This window comes from Humulus lupulus, chromosome 8 (assembly GCF_963169125.1).
Source record: "Humulus lupulus chromosome 8, drHumLupu1.1, whole genome shotgun sequence".
In the NCBI taxonomy this organism is placed as follows: domain Eukaryota; kingdom Viridiplantae; phylum Streptophyta; class Magnoliopsida; order Rosales; family Cannabaceae; genus Humulus; species Humulus lupulus.
This window is the reverse complement of record NC_084800.1, coordinates 11,196,194-11,213,654: the sequence shown is the minus strand read 5'-3', so window position 1 is coordinate 11,213,654 and position 17,461 is coordinate 11,196,194. Positions and strand designations below refer to the sequence as shown.

Genomic DNA, 17,461 nt, shown 5'->3' with positions numbered 1-17,461 from the left:
TTATGACAAGAAAAATTTAAAGGGCAAGAACTAATGATTTAAGGCTCGTTATTTCCCTTACCTCCTCGGGTGAAGGCCAGGTTGTCCGCAGCGATGTCAGGCGTGAGAAAGTACTCCAGATGATACTTCCCCACGTTGGAGATATGGGTGGTCTCGGACAGAAACGTGCGTCCGGTCTCCTGATGGCAAAAATGGAAGAACCCCGTACCGTCTTGGTTGGGGCTGGACTTAAGGTCAAATAGATAATTGACCTCATGAGGGGAGGGGGCTGGCCATTTCTTGAGTTTGTAAAGGATATAGAGCGTGGTCAGCATCCTATATCCGTTCGGGGTAATCTGAAAATGGGCCACCCCGAAGTAATTAGCCACCCCTTGGAAAAATTAATGCAGAGGCAAGGTGGCACCCGCCTCGATATGGTATTTCGACCAGGCACTATAAGCCCCCCCTGGCAGGTTGGCTCGCTGGTCGATGGTAGGTCTGACTAGGGTCACCCCCGTCAGATTGTACTTATTTAAATAATTGGAGACCATGTGAATGGTCACCGTGCTCGGAGATACCACGTGCCACTCGACAGCCGGCTGGTCGGCATGCCGAGGACGGGCACGTGCCTGAACTTTGGTCTCAGGAAGGAATTCTCCTCGACCACTGGTCGAGGGGGCATCAGCAGGAGGCTGACTTGGAGAAGGGTTGCGTCTTTTTCTGGCCTTAGTTTTTGTTCTGGCCATTTTCTGGATAGGAGCTGGTGGAGGATTTGGGTTAGAACGTGAAAATGGAATTTTCAGAATCAGCGTGGATGGATTTTCTTCGCCTTTGAGCAGTTGGGCTAAGAGTTCGTCTTCGATAGGTCTTTCTCCCCCCCAAGGGTCTTGCATATGAACTGCAAACAGACAATGGAGGAGATAAGACAATCCACGAAGTAGTATGGGGAAGTTAGGATAACGTTGCTCGTGCCTAAATAACCAGCAACATCCTAATCCTACGCAAACTTCAACATGGGTAGCTTAAAAGACGGAAAAAATAAAAAAAGGAAAGAAAAACGTTTTCTGAAAACTTTTTTCGACTCCTAAAGGGAGGGAAAAAATTTCAGTTTTTTTCGCCTAGCTTAAAGGTTGAATCTTTCGTCGACCTTATGTCCCAATTCAGAGACTCTATCTATCGAAGTATTGACCTAACCTATACAAGGCATAAAGGCGCGCTTTTACCCAATATTAGGCGGTTTATACCAAAAACCCTATTCAAGAACGCAGGCATATCAGAGTAGAAAAACGACATGCATGGCGTAATACAGAGCTTAAAGGAACAAAGTTCTTACCTGGGCAAAATGAGGATTCGGAGAAAGATGAAAACTTGAATCGGAAGACCTGCGACACGACTTCGGACTGGTTTTCGAAGCTCTGAACACTGGTGCAAGTTCTTGAAGATTTTAGCAAAGTTGATGGGTAAAAATTTCTTGAAAGAGAAGAAAGACCTACTTATAAGGAGCGAAGGGACAACCAAAAGGCGGTAATCATCACTTCACACTTTCGAAACGTGGGGAAGTGGACAAGCCGTCACATTGCCTTTTTGGAAACCGAAAAGGCTTGATTAGACATAATTATGACACGGTTTTCGAAAATGCACGGGGAATCTGACAGACGTGGGAAGACGAACGGTTGTTCCCTTAAGTTTCTTTATTACTGGTCGCACTAAACAAACTTGGGGGGCGAATGTTATCCCAAAAATCAGGAATGAATGACATGGCAGGAATTAATTGTACGTGGCTGACACCTAGCAAAACCTGTATTCGACTATCGACCAGGAAGATATTCAGCATTATGCGATCGGTCTCTTCATACAACCAGTTTGTTCGTATGCACGTAACACGCGGAGGAAATCTTAGGCCGTTATGATGGAATCCGAAATTCTCTCCCATGATTTCCTGAGTATCCGATTATTTAGGAAATAATATCTGTAACAGATCAATGTAAATCTTCCCTGAGCTTATAAATAGAAGAGGGGGGGGGCTCAGGGAAGGGAGATCCTTTTTATTTTTCTGACTTCTAAATCGCTTGAGATTAGAGTTATCATATCAATCATATTGTATTGTTCTTCAGAGGCTGGTGAAACTCATTGAACCCTAGTTCTTTGATCACTTCTTTGGATCTCACTTCAATAACAATCTAAGTGGACGTAAGTTATTACCAGATCCTGGGGCCGAACCACTATAAAATATCGTGTTCTTATTATTTTCGTCATCGCGTTCTTTTCAACGCATTCATCCACGTCAAGCGTATTTTGACTCCGTGTCAGTTGTCCAAAATCAGGGTCAACATTCCTCAAATATTTATTCTCATTACCTAATAACCCGCTAATGTACTAAGCACCCAAAATACCCCTTGACTCACAATGAATCAAGTATTAGTCCCGTTGTGACTTTCCCGCTAATTTGTTCCCTAGGATCGCCTCGTGCCGAGTAACCCAAATATATCTACATAATAATGTGGTCAGTGTGGTCTCACACATATATCATATATATGCCAAATATACTCATAACGAGTCAAATTACGAAAGTTGTCTTTCTAATAAGAAACAGGCCCACGTGCATATTTAATACACCTAACGCATGCATATCAAGTCATATCACAATATACCTCACATAATCATATATTAACACCCATATATATCACATAAGCACATAATTTCCATAATTTTCTATTTTGACCCCCTAATCAAGGCCCTAAGCCTTATTAGGTAATTTGGGACGTTACAGTTTGAAAAGGTCATAAATGGTGATGAGGATGTAGAAGGAGAATAGGGTGATGGTGAAGAGGAATTTGTTATGCATATGCCTGATGATTGGGGGGAAAGTGATAAAGAGAATGATGAGTATGATTCTGAAAGTGTAGAGGACGAGGAGGACAGTGAAAATGTTGACAGTGTAAAGGATGATGAGGACAGTGAAGATGTTGATAGTGATGAGGATGAAGAAGATCTGTTGATTCTGGGACGTGAGGAATGAGAACAATTCAGAGATGAGGCAGATTTGGTCAGAGATGATTATGACTTGGGTGACATTACCCAAGTTGAAGCTGAGATGGCTGAAGCATCCCAGCCACACCCTGGCAACACAAGTGAGGGTGCAACCAACTTTGTAGATGAGCTTGACATGGGAAACGAAAGTCAAGTGTTAATTGATGCTGATTTGGGCTACACACCAAGCCAAACTCAGGTCCATGAAGATGCTGATTTGGGCCAGGGTCCAAGGGAAACCAACCAAGTTCATGAAAAGCTTGATTTGGGCCACACATCATGCCAAACTCAGGTCCATGAAGATGCTTAATCTTACCAAAGGCAGCACCTCGAACTTGCTGAAAACTGGTTAATGTTGTATTGGTCTTTATGTTGATGTTCAAATATGATGCATATGTTATTGATATTATTATGCTATTATGTAATCTGTTAAATGCACAAATACAACCAAGTGCCCTCAACACAATTTAACATAAAATTGTCAATCAAAACACACTAATTTTCACAACAACAAAAAATAGCACAATTTCATTTCAATTCCATTATCATTGTTACAACTCATGAGACCATTACATTTGTAAAACCAACATTACTTTAGCAGCAATGCTAGCACAATGACAACTAAAAAAAAAAAAAAAGTTTCCCCCAACTTATATTCAACCAAAGACCACTATTTGGGTGAGTACACATTTTACAAACTTGTTTCCCAATTTCCTTGTCACCATTTTCTACATGTCTCTGATCATTACCCACATTTTCTTCCCCATTGCAATCTTCACCTTCAATTCTTTTGACCCAATCCAGAATCAAACCCTTTCCACCTTGACAAGTTTCTGGATCCACCCAACGAAAAAAATCACATCCCCCTTTGATTGTAATAAGGGAGAAAATATACAAGTTATTTCAAGACACACCATTCAAACCCTAAATAATCAAGAATACCATAAATTTTACTTTCATTCTATAGCAAGTTCTGAACCTTCTATCAGGATTTCGATTGGCCCAAGAGGTCCTCAATACCGACGTTAAGCTACAGTCACAGGTTACTCAATCATACCTCACTGGACCCCTACCCCGATACCTCCCTTTGCTGTGTACTCGACCATAAGAGCAAAATGAACATTCACCCTCCATATTCCCAGTCATTCTTCTTCCTTAGCTCTTCAAAAATGGCTACGTCTCCACTGTCGACTTCTTCCTTGCAGCCTCTTCGAAAATGACTTCTCTTTGTGGGTTTTAATTTTTAGGTTTTTAAAAATCAAATAATAATAATTATAATTTAATAAATTAAATTTAAAATAATTTTTTTAAAGTTTTTTAAAATTAAACCTAAGTATAATCTGGAGCCTACACGTGTCCATTATGGATCACTAACGGAGACCCTATTGACGGAATTAGACGCAATTACAATTTTAGGATGTTTGAGTACTTTATCCGCTAAAAAAAAGATTGAGTCCATGCTAGGTATTTTCCTCAAACATTGGGTACTTATGCTGCAAATATCCCTTATTAGTATTGGTATGATTATTGTTTATTTTATATTTTAAGAATATTACTAAGTTAATAACTTTTTTACTATTTTTTTTATGAAATGATTGGAAATCAATAAAACAAATTTAGTAGTTATTTTGTATTTTGTTAAATCATTAATATTTTATATCTGAATTTAACTATAACGATGGAAGAAAAGAAATAACTACAATGATTGTTATGTTTGTCAAATTTATATGTGAATTCAAATACTACCCTTAATGAGTAAAAAAATGTCTTTGGTGAGAAAGACGGATTGAAAAACATAAATATTTATTCCAAGCAAATTTTTATTGCAGAATAGGAAGCATAATTAGAACGATTTGTTATTCATATAAAAAAAAATAGAGGGGCCAAAAAACAGCTACATTTTTCAGTTATCAAATGACTAACAAGCTCAATAAAAGCTCGGACATTTGCTTCGAATAAGTGATGTCCCTCTAAACTATTTTGTTTTCTCATTCAAACTTTAAAGTAAGGTGACCAAACTAAACTGCCAATCGTAAACAAACTTTAAAGCAAAAAGAGACACTTAATGTATTGGGTACTTAAATATTCCTCGCTTTTAAATTTTTATATAGATATTATCCCTTGTATTAGTTGTGATGCCCTGAATCAGTGGTACCAGCCAGCATTTTCTTTATAACAATACTTTCTTATGCATTATAAAAATCGTAACAAATCAATACTTGGTGGTAATTGTATTTACACGTTCGAATCCTCATAGACTAACCAACCTAAGTAGTGAACGTAGAGGAAAATTCACTTGGTGCGTTTCACAAGGGGGAAGGACACCCTCTGTGACTGCGGTGGCACATCTGCTGTCTTCTGTTCTTGTTGGGATGTTGCCACTGCCGGATCAACAGCTTCATCATCTTCCTCTGTTTCTTCAGCTGCCTGAGCAGATTGTCTCCTCGGGATTGCCAGCTGGTAATTGGGGCTGATTAATGTGTCCTGTTCAGGAGGGAGCGGAACACTAGCAGGCCCTGCAATTGACCTTGGCAATGGAACCTTGTTTCGGTTTCTAGCAAGCTCCAGTAGGACCTGGTGACAAAGAGTGGTCAAGAAAATCTACTAAGTAATCCTATCTTTTCTATGATCAACAATACACTCATTTTTGGAGTATGATCAACAAAATATAGTTCAGTAGGAGGCGGTTACAAAGTGCGATCCTCTATTCAAGCAAAATTTCCTATAATACCAAATAACAAGCTCCAATAACACCGGTGTGTGTAAGCTTTCAATGTTGAGTTCACACCAGTAAATGACAAATATTCTTTGGTTCTTAAGATCAAACTCAAAGAACAATTGCTCATTATGATAGACTCAGTATAGGATATGAGAAACAAACAGTAAAAAAAATCCTTATTTTAGCATGAGCTAATCAACGTGTGCTAAATGTTCATAAATGAAGTTCTAAAAAGGTGGGGGAGCAATTATAAAATTTGATGACAATCCAACTTGATATCTTGCATCAAGGTGTATAATAGAGTTGAGTTAAAGAAAATTACCTCCCTTGGAGGGGGTTGTGAGAAGCTGAAATTAACTTTGGATTGAATGGCAAGCTTTACATCATCAGAGTCGATTGCACCTTTGCCTGCATGCTCTGAGTAAACCTGTGCATCAGTTAGAACATCAACAACATAGCGATACCAAAGCTCCAAGAATTGGTGAATAACACGAGGTTCATAGTCCTCCACACCCATTGATTTCAAGAGTGATTTCACAATCTTTGCATCCCTGGGTAAATCTTCCTCTCCTTCAGCCATTTTCTACTGGGCCCTTCTGAAATTGAACTGCATCATAAATTCAAAAATTAGATTTCTCAATAAAGCAACCAACCCACCAAGCAAAAATAGGGTAAAATACCCAAAACTGCATCTCTCAAGATTAAGATTTTAATGGATATATAAAGTTTAACAGCATCTCTAGGAATTGTGAACTCTAAATACATAAATCCACAGGACACCAAAAACAATGAGGAATGCTGCAAAAAAAAAAAACAACAAGGAGGAATGATCCATATCCTGAAATAATAAACTCAAGACAGAAATTTCGAAAAATTGCTATACACTTTTATTTATCCAAAACTGTTTATCTTTTAATAGAGGTCAAATTCAAGGTGCAAATTCAAGCTGTTTCTTATGCTTTTGCACCAGATCCACTCTCAAGACTTGACGACTCCACATGAATTTAAAAGAAATATTTAAGATGAGACAAATCACAGAAAATTATCAAAACATATTAATAAAAGACGAGCATTATTTCTTAGCATAATATAATTATTTTCAACCCTCACACTCACAAATTAAATTAAGTATGAACTAAGATACAAATAACAGAGATCACTGAAATAACACAGTAACACATGTCAAGCAAAAGATAAATTCAACCACCCTAGTTTTAGCCCCAAATGAGAACCCAACCCAATAGAAGGGTTGTTCATTAATCGGGTTGGGTGAGTTGGAGGGATTTTTTATTCGTCTAATGACATAGTAGGCTTGGCAAATCAACCAAACTTTTGGTCTAAACCTGCCCGACGGTTTGGGTGGAGTTTTTTTTTATTTTTTAAATTTGAAACCTAAATCTCATTTTGATCACATGTTAGAACAACACAATGCTTATTCAATAACTTCAAGTGTTGGCAATTCTGGTTGAGCAATAACAAATACAGAAGCAGCCAAATCTTAGTAACACATACAAAACAGTAACACAAATCTATATAACCAGCCAAAAAGTTTAATACAATCAAATCATTTCAGAAAAAAATGCATGATTTAGTTGAGATCTAATCCTTTGCAAGTCTAAAAAAGCAGGGCACCTCAGCTCAGATTAATTAGGAAAAATAGAAAACACTTTATAGAGAAGGTGTAGCACTTACTAATAACTATTCAAGAACGATTCTTCAACGGTGATAAAACAGCGAGCTGGGTGGTGTCAGGGAGAAGCGAAGAAGAGTAAGGAGAAGGAAAGACCGATAGTTTACTTTAGGGATTTCAACTTTAAAAAAATTAGAGCAAAATGAAAACAGAAATTTAAATAAAAATTATATAGTAAGATAAAAAATGCACAACAAAAAGATAAACTCACTCAATTATTGAATTAAGAATGAATGGAGACAAGGCCTATTAAAAAAAAGTTCACTGGTACCCGACTAAACAAGAGCTAACCTGAGATAAGAAATGAAAACAACAAAGCTAGTTCGGAATGGGAACTTGGACACCCGAGATTTGAGCTACAGAGGACAAAGTAATCTAAAGGATCAAAGCGATTAGATTAGGGATTAGGTTAAGATGATATCGTCTTCAGTAATTAGCAATGGCTGTCTCTACCATAAATTCAAATAAAAATCATGAAAATTTTGAAGCTATGAAAATATATTTACTGATGTTGACGGAAGATGGAGCTCAACACGCATGCTTAAAACCTGAGCTTTAAGGACACCCAATGCGCGTCCTTAAAGCCTGACACGCCCCAACTTATTAGATCCAGCAAGCATATTTAAGGATACTCATTCAGCGTCCTTAAAAGCTATATTTATATATTTTTTTTAAAAAATAATTTATATTTAATTGTAATTTATATGATATATAATCTACTTCTCAAATATTGAAATAAATTCAAATATAATTAAATATTAATAATAATATTATATATAAAACTAAATCGATCATTATCCTCTTAAGGATATATGCAGACATTTATATGATAACCATTCAGCAGCAATAATGTTAAGAAAGAGACTAGCAGTATAATCATGAAATGAAACATACTGCAGAAATTAGTACTAAAACGATTACATCGACTTGTAAACTTGATTTCATAATGTCTACATATATCATTTAGTTATATTCTCTAAAGACACTGACTATTCTCTAATTGAAAATAAGATTGCACAAAGTTTTACAAATTCAAAGAAGAGTATATATCAAAAACATATTGTTTAAATGCAAGTAGAATCACGTTTTCCACAAATGAGCACAAAAACCATTTTCTTCTTCAAGTTAGCAAATAAAACAAAGATCCAGTACATAATTAGAAGAAAAAAAAAGTATAATCATTTTAACTTGTTAATTTGTTGAAATTCTTAATTCTCGTGAGTGAAATACTGACTCTTCTGATATACTTAAGATAAAATTAGCAAGTCAAAATTGACACACATGATGATGATTGACAAGTCAAACAAATGAAGGCCATTGGTACACCCAGCAGTTGTGGATTATACATGTAATAGAAATTAAATCTATAAAATAGATAATAACTAGCTAAATTAAAACAACATAAAACAATAACTGAACCCACTCCTCCACTCACGTAAAACTCTAACACCATGATCCACACAACTAGATTATACATGTCCTATTATTAAAGCAACAATAGAAGGCAATAGAAAAAGCCAGATTATGCCAACAAAATGTCAATGATTCATGATAATCAGAAAATTGGACAATATATAATATAGGGATTAACTCAAGCATAAGGAAGTGCAAATTTTATTAAACAAAAATACAAAGATTGAACTAAAAGCACCTCTTTCAAATTCACATACTCAGAGAAAACCCCATAAGTGTCCTATATGCATAGAAATTCAAATAAGCAATCAAAATTCAAACAACAAGATAAATGTGAATGAGGCAAAACATCGAACACTTGGAAGACACAAACAAAAACATGAATATATCACGATAAAATAAAAATTAAAACATCAAAATATCAAATATCATACAAATAGTAAGTACTATGGATTAATGCCCCTAATCCTAGTAATAAAAGTGTAAATGAGCAATCACACAAATAGATGCATGGTAACGGATCCGTTACTATGCATCTATAATAGAATCTTTGTATACAGTAAGAACATTGAGAGAACCAATCAACTGATTGCTTTGCAAATTGCTGTCATGAACACAGATATTCATGAATACAGATATTATGAGAGCCTAAGCAAACGTAATCAAAGTTTTGACCCATTATTTCTAAAACAAAGCTAAACACTTACAGCAAAGAAAGATTGCATAATGAACCCATTGTATTAGGATGATCACTCGAAAAGTTGTTGAAAAGAGAGATTCCTCTATGGTGAAAAAGGGAGATCAAATAAGTGAGAATGTAAACAACCTTTATAAACAACTATAGTAATCACTAGCATGGTACTCCAGCGACCATTAAAGCAATAAATTACACGAAGTTACAACAAACAACCACTTGATTCAACCTAGAAATTCTCACAAAATTCAAAACAAGAATCTTCAGATTGATCTATAAATGAACAAAAATCTCAAAAGAGAAACGAGTAATTTTAGCAAGTATAAAGTTTACATGACAACTGAACCAATGCAACTACCAAATATAGATCAGCAAAATATATAACTGAACCATTTATGAAGTGATGCAGTGTCTTAAAAACTAGCGATTAAAGAATAAGAAAAATTATTTTATTTTCTAAAGCACTTAATCATCAAAATTAAGCCAAGTAATTCATTAAACCCAATATTCAACATCAGAACAAATTTCATTTTCTACAGCTCTTAACCATCAGGAAGTATGCTAATTGATTCACTAAACCCAGTAGCTCATATAGCCTATGTACTTCAAATTAGTTAGCAAAATAAGAGACAAGATGTGTTTAAAACTAACAAAAATATATCTCAGAACCGTTCAAATATATGATATCCTAAAACTAGACTAACACATATATATCATATATATATATATATAAACACATGTATATCTAAAAAAAAATGTAGAAGACTTACCACCAAAATATTTGAAGTCTGAACCGTTCGTGACAGAGGAGAAAGCTAGCTGCGTGTGCGTGCTGGTGCTAGAGTAGAAGACCTTCGACTGTTTTAGTGGCCTTACACTATAATATGACACACAATTCTTAACTTATGAATACTTGTCAAAAGAAAAAACATCATTAACAAACAAACTAATGACTAGAGAGTTATGCTTGGCATAAAGTTTTAATTCAACCTATTCAATACTATCATATAAGCAAGAAAACAAACTTTCATTCAAATTTCAATGCTCCAAACTTAAATTCAATCAGATCCCTCACCACTCTTGATGTAGTCTAAAACAAAACAATAGAATTCTAAAATGAAACCACTCAAAACTATTTCCGTGAACGAGAAACAGAGCAATTCAATACTAACAATGAAAATAATATACATATGTGTGTGTGTGTGTGTTATTTTTGTCACCTCATTAGAAATAGAGCAGCACTTCAATCAAAATACAAAGAAAATTCTGAAGCTGTATAATAAATAATCATAAAACATAGTGCTTATAACAACAAACGAACATATAACTAGTGAAGAAGCACCAGTCTATCATATTTTTTGACACTACTATATGGCTAGAATGTGTGTTCTGGGTTGATGATTCTAAGATAATCAGCCCTTAAAAAAAATTGAAGATGCCGAAACTCAAAATACAAAGTAAAACCCATAAAAATGAAAACTCCCATGCCATTCAAAACCACAAAATAAATAAATGAACAGAAATAAATCATGAGAAGAATAGTTGAGAGAGAGCTAATTACCACGCCAAAAAAAAAGACTATAGTTACCCAGAAATCACAAAAGAAAAAGAAAAAAACTGAAAGAAATAATTCATAAATGAGAGAGTGATTACCCAATCTGCTCCTGACCCGTCAAAGATTGTTTATGCTAGACCTCGTGGCGTCTTCCCCGTGGCTGAGAACCCGAGTCCCTTGCCGTCAGCGTGAGGTAGAGAGATGCGGCGTCGTCGTCTTCCCCGAAGGCGCAGCGTCTTCAGGAGATTGAGGGAGATGTACGGGGACGAGGTCGGGGTAGGCGGAGAGGCGAGAGAAGAAGAGTGAGAATCGTTTCATCAGAGAGGACGAGGCAGAATGAAAGAGAGATACAAGGTAGGGTTAGGAAATGAGAACTTCAATAAAAATATTTTGTCAGAAAAGTAAAAGGAAAAAAAAATATGGAGGCTTATTAAGGTCGACCAATGTGCCCTTAATTCCTTCAATCACGTGTTTTCTTTTTACAAAAATTAATGAGCACATGTAATTAATCTGCCTTTTACACTTAAGTCATCAACTTCAAAATTTTGACATTTAAATCTTCAGTCCAGCAAAACATTTGCATCATTAGAGTATATACCAAAAATTGTGCCAAATTTAACTTAGGGTAAAAAGTGAGCTAAAATTATCACACAATATAATATAGTACATATTTAATACAAGCTAAAAATTAAGCTAAATTTGTCACAGTATAATATGGTATATATTTTATACTCACCTTAAAATATTATACTTTTTATTTACTTTTATATTATTTTTATCAATTTGTATTAAATGTTATATTTTTTACTTTATTATTTTATTATTATTTTATATTGTCAACAATAAAATATTAAAAAAAATGATTACTTTTTTTTATATATATTTTCAATAAATATCAAATTAGTATTAATGAAATATTAAATTTTACAATTTTTACAATAGTAGATTGGAGCATAATACTAAAAATTATGCTAAATATTAATTTTTTGTGTCAAATATAACTCATTATTTACATCTCTCACTAAAGATACTCTTAGTTTTTTCTTCACTTTTTAAGAATTTGTCGTAAAAATCTCTAACTCATACATTATTTTGCACTTTAAGTTTTCAACTTTCAATTGGAGCATTAATTTTTTTTTTCTTTTAAACAAAATTTACATTAAATAATAGTCAAACTTCACATATAACTGTTTTCTCGTTGAAATATATAACTAAGTAACTCCCATATATATGTCTAGTTGATGAGGATGTACTATTGTGTTGTGACATGCATAAGATGATGATGTATTATGACTCTCTTATACATTATTATTTATTGTGGATGTGAAGATTGAAATATTATATGAATATCAATAAGTCCGCTCATAAGTTAAATCATTAATGATTTTGAATCACTTGGATGCTAAGAAGTGAAAATATAGAGATCACGTAATTTCTGAAATATATGATAGATATTGAAAGCAAACAGGCATACTGTTTTTTCTTTCTTAAAAAAAATAACAAATTCAGTTAATAATTTATTAATTTCTACTTACTCATCTAACCTAGCTACTAGCATGTCTACTCTTAATATTGTATTTGCATTTAATTGGTTTTAGGCATGTAAATGGGGTGGGTCTGCCCCACCCCGCCCCGCAAATATTTTGCCTCGCCTTGCCTCGATTAGTTTCTTGAAGCGGGATGGGTCGCCCCGCCCCGCCCCATTTAACTTTTTTTTTTTATAAACATTAAATTATAATTTTAGAATTTTTCCTAAACTTAAATATTATTTTTTATTGTAATATTTATATTTTACACTTGGTATCAACTACGCCATCAAATATTATATATATTGTTTTAATTTTAAAATTTACAAAATAAATACAAGAATAAAGATGAATTATATAAAACATACTTTTCAATATTTATAATTCTTTCTAGTCTATATAGAATTATAAATATTATAAACCACATATAAAATGTCAATTTTACATAAGTAGTACGAGAGAATTGGCTTTAAGTATAGAAAAAATCGAGGTGGGGCGGCCCATTTTGCCCTGCCTAATTGGTTTGTCTGCCCTTCAAACATATTACAGAGGCTTCAACTATGTTTCAAGACAGGGACTCTACGAATAAGTTATTATTTAGGTACTAAAGAAGCACCAATTCACAAAACAATATATATAGGTATTGTAGAGATAATTAATTACAATATATATTTATAAATAAATAGGATCAATATTATTAGCATCAATTTTCACTAGCTACACTGAAATATTATATCTATTATAGGTTCCCTTTAACTCATACGAAACTTAAAAAACTAACAAAAACAAAAAAGAGATAAATATTAGCGTCTGCCAAAGGTCAGAAGAGAGTCAGTTAACTATAGAAATTAGGAAAGTTCCATCTGAGTTAGATGATCAGTAGTACAAGAATAGGTTGAGAAGGTGAAGAGAAAAAAGAACTAAGTGATGCTCCATAGAAAAATGAATGGTATTTTTGTTTAGTACTAGTTTTATGCATGAATGGGCTCTAGTTGATCTTGGTTTAGGAAAAAAAACATTGATAAGAAAGAGATAGATATGGTGGCCTGTTATTTGTTGGTTTGATCACACAAAAGTTAAGCATAAGTTAGCTAGCTTGGTTGGAGTTCTGAAGTTGGCAGAAAAATGGAGACTAAGTTTAGAATCAATTGAAGAAGTTTGAGAGGGAGATCGATCGGAAAAACAAACAAATTAATAAATCCTTCAGGTTTGTCCAAACCCCACCCTTTCATTTCATTCTATTTGCTTTTGACTGAAAAGTAGGAAGGGAAGATGGAAATAATTTTTTTGACTTTTACTGACAAAGATAAGATGGTTTCTTTTTTCATCTAACTCTTTTATTCAGGAGGATTGCTATTTCACCTGCAATTTTAACGGTGGCTACTCATTGATTGATTTTAAAATGTTCAAATCATCTATTTTGTCTCTCATCCCCTTCACTTTTGACAATATTTTACATAAAAATGCTAAATGCTAAACCACTCCAAATGTATTAATTATCGTCTCACATATTATTATTAAATATATTATTTTGTAATTATAAATATTGTCACACTAAATTTTTTAAATTCATATATTAATATAAATAAATATTACATGAAATTTAAATTAGACAAAATTTAAAAGAGCTTATAAAATGACACAATTATAATTAATCAATTTAACATAATTAAAAAATACTAATTAAAATTATTTCTAAATTTTGACCATACGTACTTTACCACTGCTTGAAGATTGCAATAATTTGGATTTTGAGAGTTAATATGTGGATAAATTTTGAGAATTTTGGGAATACATTAATAAGAAAAAAAAATTTGTGATAGTCTATTTTGAAGAAGAAATGATGAATGGTGTGAAAATTAAATAAGGTTGATTGGTATTTATAGAAGAAAATAGTTTGTTTAAATATGTAAATATATAATATATATAAAAGGTAATAGTACAATTTATAAAAAAGAAAAAGGAAACGGTGCTTTAAATTTATTGATGTAATGAGGCTCTTCAATGCTTTAAGAAAGACAAGACACGATGTTTAAAAAAAAATAGTCAACAAGCTACAAAATGAGCTATAGTATTGTGGTTGCTCTAAAGTGTTTAACAATATATGACGTGTCATTTTATGATCGATAACTCATAATACTTGTTAAACTAAAATGGGTAGAAGCGGCCATATTGAATTGCACCAATTGGTTGGTTGTGATTTAATCTTCCAATCCTGTCACACTACTTAAATTTTAAAAAAGTATTGATACTGAACATCATCACAGGGTGTCTAATTATTACACTTGATATGATATACCGTAATTGGTGCAAGAAAAATAAGGAATTTGCTATGGCAGGCTAGTGTCACCACTCGACTTGACCACAAATTTGTTAACGGCTCTTGTTAGTTCTTATTACAGTTGGTTTGAACCGCCTTAAATGATACTACTCTAAACTTCCTAATCTTGTTTCTGTCTCGCACTTACGAATACTGGTGTCATTTTATTACATTATTGATTACAACTCGACCGATATATACGTTCTACCGATTCAATTAATTGGTGCTTATTAAAACTAAAATACATATATATATCCGTCAATTAATTTATTTAAATTATATAAAAATATTTTGAAGAAGAAGAAAAAAAGCATTTATATACATCCAAACTTATATGGGACAATCTTAATAATTAAGCTACATGCTTACTAATTATAAGCAAAGGTGCTGGAGATCTAAATGATCATACATATATATATATATATATTTTAAAGCAATAGGATCATCACTTAAGTTAAGCTGTTGCCCAACTAGTACTAGTGCTAGTGCTACTATTAGTACTAGTACTCTCGATCGTGTCACAGATACTTAGAAGCTCTTCCAAGTATTCTGGACCCAAATCTTCAAGCACCACCACATGATTTTCCATTGATATGGTGTTATTATTATCACTACTATCCTTCTCTTTCATGTTACTGTTGATCTCTTTCTGCACTTTCTTTTCGGAGTCTGCAGGGCCTTTACTTCTGACCATGGAGTACCTTCTTTTCAGAGCTAAGACCGGAGAGCAACCTCGGGGATCAAATCCGTACTCGATATCCTTCAGCGACTGGCCAACCTTGTCCGCCGGAAAATTGAGGACTGCCAGCGACCCGCGCATTGTGAATGCAGCTTGGTCATAAGCCAACGCCGCCTCAGCCGCGGTGGCAAAGGTTCCCAGCCATACTCTTGCGCCATTTCTCGTCGTGTCTCTTATCTCCGCAGCGAATTTTCCCCAGGGCCGCTTTCGGACCCCTCTATAGGAGACCTGGTCGTCTTCATCTTCTTCTAATTTCTTCGTCTTCTTTGCTTTGGCTTTGGAAATCACGTACCTTTTGTCCTCTTTGTACTTGGAATAACATGGAGCAGCAGTAGTGCTAGTAGTAGTACTAGATAGCAGCGATTGTTTATCTGTACTGTTGTTCTTCTCGTTCAACGGTTGGTTGAACAAGCTATGATGTTGATGCCCCGACAGCGTTTCGAGCGAGTTCAAGGAAGACTTTTCATCAAGATTATCAGTAGACATTATATTGTACTGTATTTGAGTGAGCGGTATAGTACTTTGCGTATCTACCTTCTACATATATATATATAGACACTATATATAAGGGTGGTGGTGGGAGGTTTTTATTTATTTATTAACAGCATTCATATTATTGTTTATTACATAATAATAATAGTAATAAACTTGGATTATTTTACCATAGATATATTAATTAATAAGTTCGTATACGTTTTGTATGGAAGAAAACGAGTACATTATTCCATTGCTTCACTGTATATTTCTCTAATAAGTACGTATCATAAATTTTTAGTTATAAATTTTTAGTTTTATTCGTTTTTTAAAGTTAAGTTTAATAGAATATTTTTATATTTAACTGAATAGTTTTATTTTTAGTAGTAGTTTGTAAACACTTACTAAAAAAAAGTTTTTAACTACAAAAAAATTAATAGCAAATAATTTATTTTTGCTACCAAAATTATAGGTAGCTACTTCATAGCTAATTCCCCATTGCTAAAAGTTTTTAGTTACTAAACTATTCGATAGCAATTGCTCTTTATTTGTTACCAAGTTTTTAGTAGCAAAAACTATATTATATCTAGTAGCAAAATGATTGTTTTTTTATCCCCTAATCATTTCTTTGCTACCAAAGTTTGGTAGCAAATTACTTTAATTTAATAATAGAAGGATGAGTAATATTATTTTGTTAGTAAAATTTGGTAGCAACAAACTTTCAAATTGGTAGCTAATATGATATTGTCCATAGAATAACATTCTTAATTATTTGGTGATTTATATGAATAATATATTTTGGTTATTTTTATGTCTAAATAATTAATTGTTCAAATTCTTTTAATATAAATTATCAAAGATCATAAAAAAATATTCAAATTAAAATTTAATAAATTAATATATTGTATATAAATATATACAAACTTCAAATCAAATACATTCCATATACAAGGGAAGAATGCTTGATTTATAAAATATTTTTTACAAGATAGTGTTTAGTACAAGCTTTACTGCAAAGTGTAGAAAATGTTCTTGACTAATGTCTCCAATCTCTTATAACTTTGGTCGATAATCCTCCTCAAAGCCTACAAAATTAACAATGAAATGATGCAAATCAAATTAGTTAAAAAGAAAAAAAAATATTCAACCATATGGTAATATGTGTTATACCCAGATTTCGAGCTATAGTAAATATGACCTCGAAAGCTGAGTTCGCAATAAATGGTCTCGTGAGGGTTAGGGCATGCTCTAGAATTGTAAATCGAGCCTGCAAAGTACGATACATGACCTCAAGTGTCGTGACCTCGAAATGATCTCGATCT

At 33.5% G+C, this 17,461-nt stretch overlaps 2 protein-coding genes across 7 annotated transcripts; both read right to left on the bottom strand.

Annotated features, from left to right (window-relative positions):
- Positions 1–5,077: 5,077 nt before the first annotated feature.
- Positions 5,078–11,478, bottom strand: LOC133794547 (transcription initiation factor TFIID subunit 9). Of its 6 annotated transcripts, none has more exons than XM_062231838.1 (6): positions 11,179–11,478; positions 10,296–10,402; positions 7,710–7,774; positions 7,421–7,466; positions 6,051–6,335; positions 5,078–5,583 (listed from the first exon to the last, which is right to left on the bottom strand). In XM_062231838.1, the coding sequence occupies exons 5-6, from the start codon at positions 6,306–6,308 to the stop codon at positions 5,302–5,304; spliced, it is 540 nt and encodes a 179-aa protein (XP_062087822.1). In that variant the 5' UTR covers positions 6,309–6,335; positions 7,421–7,466; positions 7,710–7,774; positions 10,296–10,402; positions 11,179–11,478; the 3' UTR covers positions 5,078–5,301. The 6 variants fall into 6 exon arrangements, with proteins under 6 accessions (XP_062087822.1, XP_062087823.1, XP_062087820.1 ...); XM_062231839.1 differs by lacking the exon at positions 7,710–7,774 and adding an exon at positions 7,630–7,709; XM_062231836.1 differs by lacking the exon at positions 7,710–7,774.
- A 3,902-nt stretch (positions 11,479–15,380) lies between these two features.
- Positions 15,381–16,165, bottom strand: LOC133795009 (ethylene-response factor C3-like). Its single transcript, XM_062232464.1, has one exon. It carries the CDS (start codon positions 16,149–16,151, stop codon positions 15,381–15,383), a length of 771 nt encoding a protein of 256 aa, XP_062088448.1. The 5' UTR covers positions 16,152–16,165.
- Positions 16,166–17,461: the final 1,296 nt, after the last annotated feature.

Coding starts and splice junctions, on each gene's coding strand:
- LOC133794547 (XM_062231838.1), bottom strand. CDS start 6,308: ATGGCTGAAGGAGAGGAAGATTTACCCAGGGATGCAAAGATTGTGAAA. Junction 5,584..6,050: donor CACAACCCCCTCCAAGGGAG/GTAATTTTCTTT, acceptor CTTTGTCACCAG/GTCCTACTGGAGCTTGCTAG.
- LOC133795009 (XM_062232464.1), bottom strand. CDS start 16,151: ATGTCTACTGATAATCTTGATGAAAAGTCTTCCTTGAACTCGCTCGAA.